At 45.1% G+C, this 13,472-nt stretch overlaps 1 protein-coding gene across 3 annotated transcripts in view; it reads right to left on the bottom strand.

Moving 5' to 3' along the window:
- The window catches only part of SPTLC2 (serine palmitoyltransferase long chain base subunit 2), a 70,424-nt gene that overhangs the window by 45,489 nt on the left and 11,463 nt on the right, over positions 1 to 13,472 (bottom strand). For all 3 annotated transcript variants that reach the window (XM_081862038.1, XM_081862037.1, XM_081862039.1), the window contains exon 2: positions 3,716 to 3,910. In XM_081862038.1, coding sequence (XP_081718164.1) covers positions 3,716 to 3,841 — 126 coding nt within the window. In that variant the 5' untranslated portion in view covers positions 3,842 to 3,910. The remainder of the gene's footprint in view (positions 1 to 3,715; positions 3,911 to 13,472) is intronic.

The raw sequence follows: 13,472 nt of genomic DNA, 5'->3' as shown, positions 1-13,472 counted from the left end.
CTGGCATTAGCCTTCTGTGTCATTTAAAGCAAGCTGTGTCTATTTACCAGCTGCATTCCAAAAGCACATGTGAGGCCTTTGCTTTCTTCTGCCGCTGCCGGTAAGTGCTTTGGCTAGAAGTTCAAAGTCCAACCTTAACCAGGGACTGGCAGGCTTCCCAGGGCAAGAGCACATACCTCTCATCAATCTTCTTGACACGCAGAGACAATAACCTGCATTCCGTTCTTCTGCTGTTCGTCTGGGCCCATGACCACAAATGTCAGCATTTCCGCTCGGCCAAGCTGATAAAGTCTCATTTTCCTCCGGCTGAGCCTTTGGAATCACCTCTGATGAATAATTAACGACCTGAGCCTTTGATGAGGCCTCAGGCACATTCCATTAAGCAGAGTTTCCAGCAGCATGCGGAAGTGATGAGATCTATGGCTACATTGCAAAGAGTTTTATTTCTAAGCTACGCAGACAGAGAAGACATCCTCTCTCTATGAAAGCAGAGAGCAACAGAACAAAAGAACAAAGGAAACAGGAAACCACTAATGTCACATCCTGTCTCCTCTCCTGTGAGACTTCCAATAGCCTGGAATCCCTGGAATATAAACAGAGTCCTGTGACTCCAAGCAGCTGCACAGTGATAAGAACGAAACTAACACCTCCAACCCAAAAGGCCTCCACACCCCTTAAGTGAGGCTTTTAGAAATGCAAGGCTGTCCTGGTTTTGATGATATGCTAACTTCTTTCCTTTGGCAGAAACATGAGGAAAACCAAACCACATCCCTAGTAGTAGTTATTTCTCAGTAAGAGCAATTAAGCAGGATTCAGGGAAGCAGAGCACTGCTGAAGAAATCTGCTTTATGAGTCACCTGAGTAATCTGCTAGCAAGCTGCATTCTTTCAACTCAACCACTTTATTTTACCTTTAGTAGCCAGAAAACCTTTAAGTCACCGAAGCGCATTCTGAAAATGCAGACCTCACTGTTTTAGAGAGTACACCAGTGCAATGAAATTAAACCCCTGTATCTACGAAGTCTTGTTCCAAGGCCTACCCAAGATATAAAATTAGTAAACTTAAGAGCAGAGGTAAATGACAGACAGTAACTTAGAGCATCTTTGGACGATTTCCCACAACTGTCTGGATATGCCCAATCCTTCTGCCCACTACACTAAAATTTCAAGTAAATCCCTCATATTACCAAGACACTGTAACATTCAGAAGCAGAGCCAATCCATACATTGTAAGATGTTTGAGAAAAGGACAACATGCCAAGGTCCGAAATCAAAGTTGGAAGCTGTCTTGCAAAGTCAGTTTGCACCAACTGTGGTTTGGCACATTCCGCCCTTGAAGTCTGCCAGACTACAGAGCATGGAGGATTATTACCTTTCACCAGCAACAAAACACGTCTCACAGGCATTTTCACAACATAAGCCCTTAGTCTGCCTCTCCCTAACATACCTAGGCAGACAATATCACAATAAGAATCTTTTAATAACCTTTGGTAACAAGAAGATCATAATACAGCACTCTTCAAGGCACCATTTACTGTTGAATGATCTCCTATCTGTTGTGTCCTACTCTGCAAAAACAAAAACAAATCCCTAAGACAACCCATACACCTCTCAGCCTTTTATAATATTTTATTTTTCCATTTTCTAATTTTACATAATCAAAACATCATTTTATACAACAAATTTCACATACCCAATATTAATATCAACCCGTCCCCCCCTTCTGTGGTTACTTGTTATGTAAACTCCTCTGCACATGCAAGCTAAACCTAATTATATTTGTCCCAATCATATTTAAACCTCTTCAATTAAGTCTCCCAATAAGAATCTAAGATGTGCAGATAACTATACGTCCGCTGATTGGGACATGAAGAAAGCTAATAAAGGCATGAAATAGAACTCTCAACTCCACCTGCTGCCTTTGGCAATCAGTAAGAGAAGCCACTTCTGAGCATACTCTGAGGCAGTTGAAACTAGACCAGGCTGCCTGAACATTTTGGTATCAATAAACAGGAAACATCCTCCCCAACCCCCGCTTACCCATACCACACACACTGCCCCTGAGGCAACAAATGCTGCCAGTATCTAACTGTGCTATTCTGACATAAATTCAAATTGAAGGGAACACTCTAGATCAGGCATCCCCAAACTCAGCCCTCTAGCTGTTTTGGGACTACAACTCCCAGCATCCCTAGCTAACAGGACCGGTGGTCAGGGATGATGGGAGTTGTAGTCCCAAAACAGCTGGAGGGCCGAGTTTGGGGATGCCTGTTCTAGATGACGTGCCTAGAAGTGACAATTCAAGGGCTGCATCACTGTTAGCCAAAACCCGTACCATACCAAGTTCCACTGGTGGAATATAAATCAATCTTCCACCAGCACCAACGCACCACACCACTGTACTTCAGGTTCAACATGACGAAAGCCCGCCAGACTCAGAAAGGAAGTAGTCGTTAAAAGTTTAAACTCGCTTTTTAAAATGTTTAGAAGCACTATACTATTAGACTAAAAACAATTTTCAGTTATGTGGATACAAATATATTTTTTGAAATAAGAGTAAATTTGCGGCTTCTGATTCTAATAATTGAAAGTAAGTTCTCTGAAAAACAATTTATTCTATAACGTCTGAAAACCACTAAACATTTTTGGTTGCTGGCCCCTTAGTTTTGTTTTGTTTTTAAAAACAAGCACCTTACGTTTTTGAGAAAACTTTTATGTGCAGTCCCTTAGCTGGGGAGCAATATAGATGCAAAACAATTCAAAATAAAAATGTTGCTACATTTCTCCCACTTTTGTGAAAGAGACCTATGTTGAAAAAGATATTGGGCTTGAAAGGGAGCATGGAAAGACCTACCAACGGAAGAGGTGGTGTAATTTGTGCACTGTGGGAGTAAACCTGGAAACAGGAATGTCACACAGGTCTTAATGCTGTGTGATGCTAGACTGAAAAATGTTTTCTTAGAAGGTTTAAGCTGTGACTGAGTGGGTGCCTATAGATTTGCCTTTCTTTGCTAAAAAATAATAATCAATAGCTTTTAAATAAGAGGGCTTGAATAGGAAAGGGGAACAGTCAACCACGTACATAATGCTATTTAATGCTTACTTGCAAGGTGTGAGAAAGATTTGTAAGTATCTCTTCACCTCAAGTGTCATACTTTGGTAACATTTGGGGTACCTACGTACCTTGCAGCTACTTGCCATTTACATTAAAATAACTAATGAAATCATCAGCAGTAAGATTGATTAATCCTGGAAACAGTGGGAAAGAGGAAAAAAGAGAGGTATCTTAGACAACCTTGCAAAAGGGCAAGGGAATTGCGCACAAGAACACACTTTATTTTCAGCTGTGCTGAGATCAGCCCACAGAAGAAAGTATTCGTCTCCCTGCTCCACTTCAGCTGCTTGCCAATAGTAAGACAGCAGCTCATGGGGCAACATTTTGCTGATAGTTCGCCAATGCAGGGTAGCTTAGAATACCATGGGCAGTATTAAGGAAAGAGGAATAGAAAACCCTCACAAAGCATGATTTGGCTGATATTCTGGGACACAGCCAGGATTTCAGCTAAATTACAATTAGCACAAACTATGGCTTGGCCCTATGTCCAAATGCAGTCTAAGCCAAACACATAGTTACAAAAGACTAGCTACATCTCCTTCACCACAAACTTGTTCAACCCCACCTTGTCTCTGAAGCAAAGGTAACAGCAAGCATTTACCTTTTGTTCTTCTCTTTCTGTTGCATTATGACAGTGCTCGATTTTCCAATGCCTCAGAAAGTCTCGAAGATACCCGAAAAGGGTGAGGACACCATAGCCTACATAAGTCAGTACAGCAACCAGCATTGGTGTTTCCTCAAAAGCTTCATTGAAAGGTCTTTTATACAAGCCTCCATTCTGAGCGATATGCGGGAGCTACAAGGAAAAGAGAGCTGTTAGCAAGGCAGGACTAGTCAATTCCTTAAAAGTTTCAGATTAAACTTTACCAGTGTACACAACCAGCACCATGTCTTGCTCTCTACAGCCTTCTCTGAAGCCCCATGAAAACCCCTGTCAACCTACAACAATCACATTTTGGACTACCCATCTTGACTGCAATCTTGGCCTGTGTTGCTCTCAAACACTATAAATACTGTATCAATTTAAAAAACAAAACAATATTTTCTTTAACCAGAACTTTTTCTACAGCTCCCCAGGGTTTGTACAGGGTACCCAGCTTCTGAATGATGAATGCACAACACCTGAATGGGTTTGTAGAATTCCTGCCATGCAGCACCTTCTCATCTGCATGACTGACAATTTTTAGGTATTGATGTAATGCAACCTCCCAGAACATTTGGCCCCTGGATATTGTTACTCCTCAAGATTAGAGATTGATGTAAAACACCAGGTAGGCTGCCTAGTAGACTCTGACTTAAGTGTTTTTAAATCCGTTGGGCTGTTTGGATACCTGAATCTGCAGTGTGTATAGTGAGATTTTGGTACCAATTCCTTGTGTTTGGATAAGTGAATTTTTATATAATGAGTGTTTGGACAGCAGGACCTGGTTGTACTGTGGTGCTACTGTCCTTTCCGTAGCCAGTCCTTTAAATAATAATGGTGCCATAAATAAAGCTTACAGCCCAGGCATAAATTAAGGTTAATCCATATTTGAAGTCTTATGGTTCCAACTGTTTTCAGAATTGGTTAGGCACTAGGGCCTGGGCGATGCATTGATACATAGGCCAGAACCGGTTTGAGGGCCAGAGTGCAATGGCAACTTCACCCAGCGGTATACTGTGGTACCTCAGGTTACAGACGCTTCAGGTTATAGACACTTCAGGTTACAGACTCTGCTAACCCAGAAATAGTACCTTGGGTTAAGAACTTTGCTTCAGGATGAGAACAGAAATCGCATGGCGGTGGCAGCGAAACGGCAGCAGGCGGCCCCATTAGCTAAAGTGGTACCTCAGGTTAAGAACAGTTTCAGGTTAAGAACAGACCTTCCAGAACGAATTAAGTTCTTAACCCGAGGCACCACTGTATCATGAGTGAAACTGCCATCGCTCCCGAGGCCCTTCTCCACCTACAGTGCCTGGCAAGCAGAGGGAGGAACAAACTGCATCGGTCTCAGCACTGTACCTCCCTCCACTTTTCAACATCATGATGTATCACTACATCACAATGTTTGGATGGTGATATATCACAACGTTGAAAAGCAAATATCACCCAGCCATATTAAGTACTGAAGTGGAAAAGGAAGCAGGAGGTATCGACTGCTGCCTGAACCACCAAAAGTAGCTAGAGATATATTTCACATCTTCATTTAGTTCAGACTACAGCGGGCATGTCCAGCTTTCAAGAGACTGAGATCTACTCCCACTATAAAAAAAAACAACAACTGGCAGAGGTTTTTTTGGGAAGTCATAGTTGTTGAGCTTTTTCTCTTTTCTATTTTTTGGGTGGGGGGACGGTCCCGCGATCTATCACAGGCACCCTGCGATCTACCAGTTGATTGCGATCTACCTGTTGGAGATCCCTGGACTATAGCATTCAATGGAGCTGGGAAATAATCTGCTAATCGCCTTAACCCTGTAACTTGCTAGGATAGGTAAAGGTAAAGGTAAAGGGACCCCCTCACCATTAGGTCCAGTTGTGGCCAACTCTGGGGTTGCGGTGCTCATCTCGCTTTATTGGCTGAGGGAGCTGGCATACAGCTTCCGGGTCATGTGGCCAGAATGATTAAGCCGCTTCTGGCGAACCAGAGCAGCGCACGGAACCGCCGTTTACCTTCTCACCAGAGCGGTACCTGTTTAGCTACTTGCACTTTGATGTGCTTTCGAACTGCTAGGTTGGCAGAAGCAGGGACCGAGCAACGGGAGCTCACCCCATCGCAGGGATTCGAACCGCCAACCTTCTGATTGGCAAGTCCTAGGCTCTGTGGTTTAACGCACAGTGCCACCCACGTCCCTACTTGCTAGGATAGACTGCTATAAATTGCCTTACACCCGAGGCCCTTCATAACCCCTTGGAAGCTGCAGCTGATAGAAAATGCAGCAACTGATGCAACAATAGAAAGAATAATAGGCTGGTCCACTGCCAATGGCACTGGCTACAGGGCAAAACTCAAGATGCTGGTTTGGGGAGTATACCATACATAAGCATTGCACCAGAGCTCTCTCATCAAGATCAAGAGGACACTTCTACTAAGAGAACACAAGCTAATAAGATTAGCTTGGTGTGGAAGAACAACACATACTTCTCATTGATGGCTCCGATATTACATAATTTGGTAGCTAGTACATCTTCCTCACCAGACCTTCACAAAACAAGGACTGTGTAAAGGCCTTAAGGTAAATGCTAAATGGCTTAATTTTTGCTTGGCGTAATCACTCATTCTAGTTTGTTACATTTTGTATGCTAATGTGCACTACACTTATCAGGATTTTATTGGTTCGCATTCCTGAACAGAATATTCTGTTCTCCTTTTGATGCTCCAAAATTTCAGATAATGATTTAGTGGTAAGGCCAATGAGATGTTTAGAAGCACGCAATATCCCAGGTTCTTGCACAAGTAAATCCTTCCTGCAATGTTGCCAACAAACATAGCAATCCATTTGGTGAATTTCAATGAACAAAATGTTTCATGACACAAACTAGAAGACTGCCTTTATATTAATATATAGCCTAGATTGGCTAAGAATGAAGCATTAACATGCATAAAATCATAGCTCTAATAAAATACAACATATAAGCTACTTGCTTTCTATCTTTTTCAGAGCTTTAGGTCACAGATGTGCATTCTTGGGATTGCTTCATAACAGTAACCAATCTTGTTTGAATTGTTCAAATAGTAATCTCAGTTAACAGCTTGTATTTAGTGTGCCAAGAAAAGATGGGAGGGTCCGAGAGTAAGAAACCTGTTCATACCAAACATCTCTTAGAATCAAAGAATTGTAGAGTTGGAAGGGTACCCAAGTGTCATCTAATCCAACCCCCTGCAATAATAATAATAATAATAATAATAATAATAATAATAATAATAATAATTTATTATTTGTACCCCACCATCTGGCTGGGTTTCCCCAGCCACTCTGGGCGGCTTCCAACAAAGATGAAAAATACACTAAAATGTCACATATTAAAAACTTCCCTGAACAGGGCTGCCTTCAGATGTCTTCTGAATGTCAGGTAGTTGTTTATCGCTTTGACATCTGATGGGAGGGCGTTCCACAGGGCGGGCGCCACTACCGAGAAGGCCCTCTGCCTGGTTCCCTGTAACTTGGCCTCTTGCAGTGAGGGAACCGCCAGAAGGCCCTCGGAGCTGGACCTCAGTGTCCGGGCAGAATGATGGGGGAGGAGACGCTCCTTCAGATATACTGGACCGAGGCCGTTTAGGGCTTTAAAGGTCAGCACCAACACTTTGAATTGTGCTCGGAAACGTACTGGGAGCCAATGTAGATCTTTCAAGACTGGTGTTATATGGTCTTGGCGGCCGCTCCCAGTCACCAGTCTAGCTGCCGCATTCTGGATTAGTTGTAGTTTCCGGGTCACCTTCAAAGGTAGCCCCACGTAGAGCGCATTGCAGTAGTCCAAGCGGGAGATAACCAGAGCATGCACCACTCTGGCGAGACAGTCTGCAGGCAGGTAAGGTCTCAGCCTACGTACCAGATGGAGCTGGTAAACAGCTGCCCTGGATACAGATTTGACCTGTGCCTCCATGGACAGCTGTGAGTCCAAAATGACTCCCAGGCTGCACACCTGGTCCTTCAGGGGCACAGTTACCCCATTCAGGACCAGGGAATCCTCCACACCTGCCCACCTCCTGTCCCCCAAAAACAGTACTTCTGTCTTGTCAGGATTCAACCTCAATCTGTTAGCCGCCATCCATCCTCCAACCGCCTCCAGACACTCACACAGGACCTTCACCGCCTTCACTGGTTCTGATTTAAAAGAGAGGTAGAGCTGGGTATCATCCGCATACTGATGAATACCCAGCCCAAACCTCCTAATGATCTCTCCCAGTGGCTGCATGTAAATGTTGAAAAGCATGGGGGAGAGAACAGAACCCTGAGGCACCCCACAAGTGAGAGCCCAGGGGTCTGAACACTCATCCCCCACCACCACTTTCTGAACACGGCCCAGGAGGAAGGAGCGGAACCACTGTATGACAGTGCCCCCAGCTCCCAGCCCCTGAAGACGGTCCAGAAGGATGTTATGGTCGATGGTATCAAACGCCGCTGAGAGATCCAGCAGAACTAGGAAACAGCTCTCACCTTTGTCCCTAGCCCGCCGGAGATCATCAACCAGTGCGACCAAGGCAGTTTCAGTCCCATGATGAGGCCTGAATCCCAACTGGAAGGGATCCAAATGGTCTGCTTCTTCCAGGCGTGCCTGGAGTTGTTCAGCAACCACTTGCTCAAGAATGGAAGATTTGAGACTGGGCGATAATTGGCCATCGTGGCCGCATCAAAAGATGGTTTTTTAAGTGGCGGTTTAATAACCGCCTCTTTCAGCGGGTCTGGGAAGGCTCCTTCACGGAGGGAAGCATTCACCACCCCACGAAGCCCATCGCCCAGTCCTTCCCGGCTAGCTTTTATAAGCCAGGATGGGCAAGGATCCAGGAGACAGGTGGTTGACTTCACTCGTCCAAGCAGCCTGTCCACAGCCTCAGAGGTAACAGATTGGAATTGATCCCACACAACTTGACTAGACAGGACTCTAGCACTCTCACGCCCTGGCCCTGCTCCCACGGTGGAGTCAACTTCTTCCCGAATCTGAGCGATTTTATCTGCAAAAAACTTTGCGAAATCATTGCAGGAGATCATGTGGCCCGTACTGGGCCCCGATGTCGCAGGTGGTTCCGCTAAATTGTGAACCACCTGAAAAAGTCTCCTGCTGCTGTTTTCTGCAGATGCAATAGAGGCAGCGAAGAAAGTCTTCTTCGCTGTTGCTATCGCCACTTGGTAGGCTCGACGTTGAGCTCTAACCTGTGTCCGGTCAGATTCGGAATGAGTTATCCGCCACCGGCGCTCTAGCCGTCTCAACGATTGTTTCATTGCCCTCAGATCCGTAGAAAACCACGGGGCTGCCCGGGCTCCATGCAATCGGAGAGGGCGCTTCGGAGCCAAACAGTCAATAGCCCTGGTTAACTCCACATTCAAGCGGGCCACCAGGGAATCGGCTGAAAGGCCATCAACATGGGATAAAGCATCCCCTACCACTCTCTGGAAACCATTTGGATCCATTAAGTGGCGGGGGCGGACCATCCAAATCGGTCCCACCTCCCTGCAGAGGGGATGGGTCGCAGAGAAGTCCAGTTGCACCAGGAAGTGATCTGACCATGGCACTTCTTTCGTTTCGCTTTTACTTAGTGTCAGATCACCAACATCCATAGAGGTAAACACCAGGTCCAAGGCATGTCCGTGGCTGTGGGTTGGGCCAGACTTATTCAGGGACAGCCCCATGGAGGCCATGCTTTCCACGAAGTCCCGAACAGCCCCTTGTAAGGTCGTGTCAGCATGGATGTTAAAATCCCCTAGGACAACCAAGCTAGGTGTCTCCAGGAGAACATCCGCCACAACCTGAAGCAGCTCGGGCAGGGAATCCTTGGTGCAGCGGGGAGGTCGGTACACCAAAAGGAATCCTGTACTGCCCCTATTGCCCAACTTCCAGAACATGCACTCAGAAAACTGGGTCTTCCCAATAGGACGCCTGGTGCAAACTAATGACTTCCTAAAAATCACTGCAACCCTCCCTCCCCGCCCACATGACCTGGGTTGCTGTGCGTAAGAGAAACCTGGTGGACAAGCAGCGGCAAGGACAGGCCCATCTGCTTCATCCAACCAAGTCTCTGTTACACATGCCAGGTCAAGTCCTCCATCCATGATCAAGTCATGGATGGCAGTGGTCTTATGAATCATTGACCTGGCATTGCACAGCAGCACCTTCTGGTCATGTGGGTATCCCTTGCTGATTCTAGTATCCATCCGGTCAGGACCAGACCCGGAGGCAGGGATAGTCCTCAGACAACGACTAAACCTGCCTCCTCTGTAATGACATGGTCTGGTCTTAGCGTAACTCCTCCTCCTACCCGTGATCACTGAGATCGGTTGTCCCAGTGCATCCCCCCCTGTGGAACATGCCCCAGCCATTTTGTTGGCTAGGACTTACTCCCCGGCAGCCCTGACCCCTCCCCTTAAGCACAAAATAACACCTTAAAAAAAACAACAATAAAACCAATAAAACAATACAAACAAAAAACAGTAAAAATTACAAAAACATAAAATCAAACAAATTCCCAGGCCCAATAAACATCCATCCCACCCCCACCCTCCCCACATACAAAAATTCAAAAGAAAATTTTTAAAACATTTTAAAAGCACTCTGCACCCCTCCAGCAGTAACAGCAACTGTCCTAGTGAGGCCCGTCAGGCCCTGCCCTGGGCCAGGTGGTAAGTGGCAGGAAGGAGCAGGGCCCCCAGACACTCACACAGGAGAGTCCTCCTGGGCAGCAGAGCACAGCAGTCCCTGTGAGGCTTCAGGCCCCGCCCTGGGCCAGGTAGATGGTAAGCGGCAAGAGCAGGGCCCTCAGACACTCACACAGGAGAGTCCTCCTGGGCAGCAGAGCGCAGCAATGCAGGAATCTCAACTAAAGCATCCATGTCAAATGGTCATCTAACCTCTGCTTTAAAACTTTCCAAGGACAAAGAGTCCACCACCTTCTAAGGGAATCCGTTCCACTGTTGAACTCTTTTCTTTGCGGGGAAAAACAGTTTTAGTAAATCCTGTCAGCCTAGTAGGTAGGTAAAGGTAAAAAAGGTAAAAAAGTGTGGGTGGCACTGTGGGCTAAACCACCGAGCCTGTTGAGCTTGCTGATCAGAAGGTTGGCGGTTCAAATCCCCGCAACCGAGTGAGCTCTCATTGCTCTGTCCCAGCTCCTGCCAACCTATCAGTTTGAAAGCATGCCAGTGCAAGTAGAAAAATAGGTACCGCTCTGGCGGAAAGGTAAACACCCTTTTTTTAAAAAAAAATGTTTTATTGATTTTTGATTTTTAACAATATTATAACATCTTATCTTCATTTATACATTTTTAGCTCCACCAAGCTACTCGACATCCCTCCATTCCAGTGTCTGGTTTTTATAAAACACATATTAATTTCACGCATTTATATAATCACAATTCTACATTTGTCCTATCTTATCATAAACTTGATGAAGAAAATAGAAAATTTATTCTAATATACACTGCATGGTTTATCTCCGTCCTGCCTGTGTCTTTACATGTTTACAGTAACTGTCTATATACTGAATAAATTTGTTCCAATCTCTCTGAAACACTTGGTCACTCTGGTTTCAGATTTTCCCTGTCAGCTTTGCTAGTTCTGCATAGTCCATCATCTTCGTCTGCCATTCTTCCACCATCAGTAATTCTTGCTGTTTCCACTTTTGTTCTAACAAAGTTCTAGTTGCCGTAGTGGCATACATAAACAATCTCTTACAGATAGGTAGCCGTGTTGGTCTGCCATAGTCAAAACAAAACAAATTCCTTCCAGTAGCACCTTAAAGACCAACTAAGTCAGTTCTTGGTATGAGCTTTCGTGTGCATGCACACTTCTTCAGATACACTGAAACAGAAGTTTCCAGACCCTTCTATATAGTGAGAAGGGGGGAGGGGTATTACTCAGAAGGGTGGTGGGAATGGGTGATTGGCAGATAGCTGTGATGAGCCTGTTGACGACTCTTAACGACTGCAATAGGTCTTACAGAAAAAAGCAAGGGCTTTTTCCTGTAAGACCTATTGCAGTCGTTAAGAGTCGTCAACAGGCTCATCACAGCTATCTGCCAATCACCCATTCCCACCACCCTTCTGAGTAATACCCCTCCCCCCTTCTCACTATATAGAAGGGTCTGGAAACTTCTGTTTCAGTGTATCTGAAGAAGTGTGCATGCACACGAAAGCTCATACCAAGAACTGACTTAGTTGGTCTTTAAGGTGCTACTGGAAGGAATTTGTTTTGTATAAACAATCTCTGGTCAACTTTAGATATTTCCTCTCCAATCAAACCCAACAAGAATGCTTCAGCTTTGTTGTTGTTGTTTTTTAAAAAAGTATACCTAAACATCTTTCCCCCAAATAATTTAACTTTATCACAAGTCTACCACATATGATAGAAGTCTCCTTTAATATTACATTTCCAACAATTCTCTCATTTTATACATTCTAGCTAGTTTGGTTGGAGTTAAATACCATCTATAAATCACCCGAAAACGCCAGCTCCCTCGGCCTGAAAGCAAGAGGAGCACCACATACCGTATTTTTTTGTCCCATAAGGACACACCTAGTTTTTGGGGGGGGAAATAAAGGGGAAAAAAATTCCTTTATTTTCCCCCCCAAGACCAGGTCGGGGAATCCAAAGCAGGTCGGGGGACAGTGGGATGGCGGCGCTCCGCCTCCCCGCTGTCCCCTGAGCTTGTGGGGCTGGCGCTGGGGAGAAGCTGGGGGAACTCCCACAGGGCTCCCTAGGCTGCGGATTTCTGCCTGAAGCGCGGGGCGCGCTGCTTCAGCGCGCCCCGTGCAGCAGGCTGCTATCTGCAGCCTAGGGAGCCCTGCAGGAACTCCCGCAGGCTCCCCAGGCTTGCTGATAGCTTCCTGAAGCCTGGAGAGCGAAAGGGGGCGGTTCGCACCGACCCCTCTCGCTCTCCAAGCTTCAGCGAAAGCCTGCATTCGCCCCATAGGAGGCACACAGATTTCCCCTTCATTTTTGGAGGGGAAAAAGTGTGTCCTATAGGGCAAAAAAAGCAGAGGATAATACTGTTAAAATTAAACTATCTCAAGTTAAAGATTCTCAAAGAATCTGAAGGATGATAGTACGGAGAGAAGTAAAGACATGGAAACGGGGAACAAGTAAGCAAAAAAGAATACCATCACAGAAAAAGTGACCAGGGGGTTGTGCAGACCACAGCCTTCCTCTCACTTCTGAGTCTTTGTCAAGCTTTGGCCACATCCAAGATTTTCTCTTAAAATATTATTTAAAATTTTGTGTCCCTGTCTTCAGCTGCAAGGGGGCAAGTGACACAAAATTTTAAATAATATAAATAATATTCATTATAAAATATTATTTAAAATTTTGTGTCTCTTGCCACCTTGAAGCTGAAGATAGCTTATGATATTATGCTATTCATCTTTAAAAAACACTCATAATAAAATAAACTGGAGAAACTGGCAGTATTAAAACATTCTCAGAAGTCAGCAGCCAAGCTTTCTGTGGAACAAAAAATGCTTTATGATCTTTATGAAAAAAGAAAAGGGAAGGGCCATAACCCTGTGGAAGAACACATACTTTACATGCAAACGGTCTGAAGTTCAACCCCCAGCATATACAGGAAGAGCTAGGATGGACTCCTGCCTGAAAACCTGAAGAGCTACCGCCAGCCAGTGTCAACAATACACACAGTTGAAATATTTTCCTCAGCTCTGACCCCAATGTATCTGTG

Source organism: Podarcis erhardii (assembly GCF_964252035.2).
Source record: "Podarcis erhardii genome assembly, chromosome: 1".
Lineage (NCBI taxonomy): Eukaryota > Metazoa > Chordata > Lepidosauria > Squamata > Lacertidae > Podarcis > Podarcis erhardii.
This window is presented reverse-complemented; position numbering and strand designations above follow the sequence as displayed.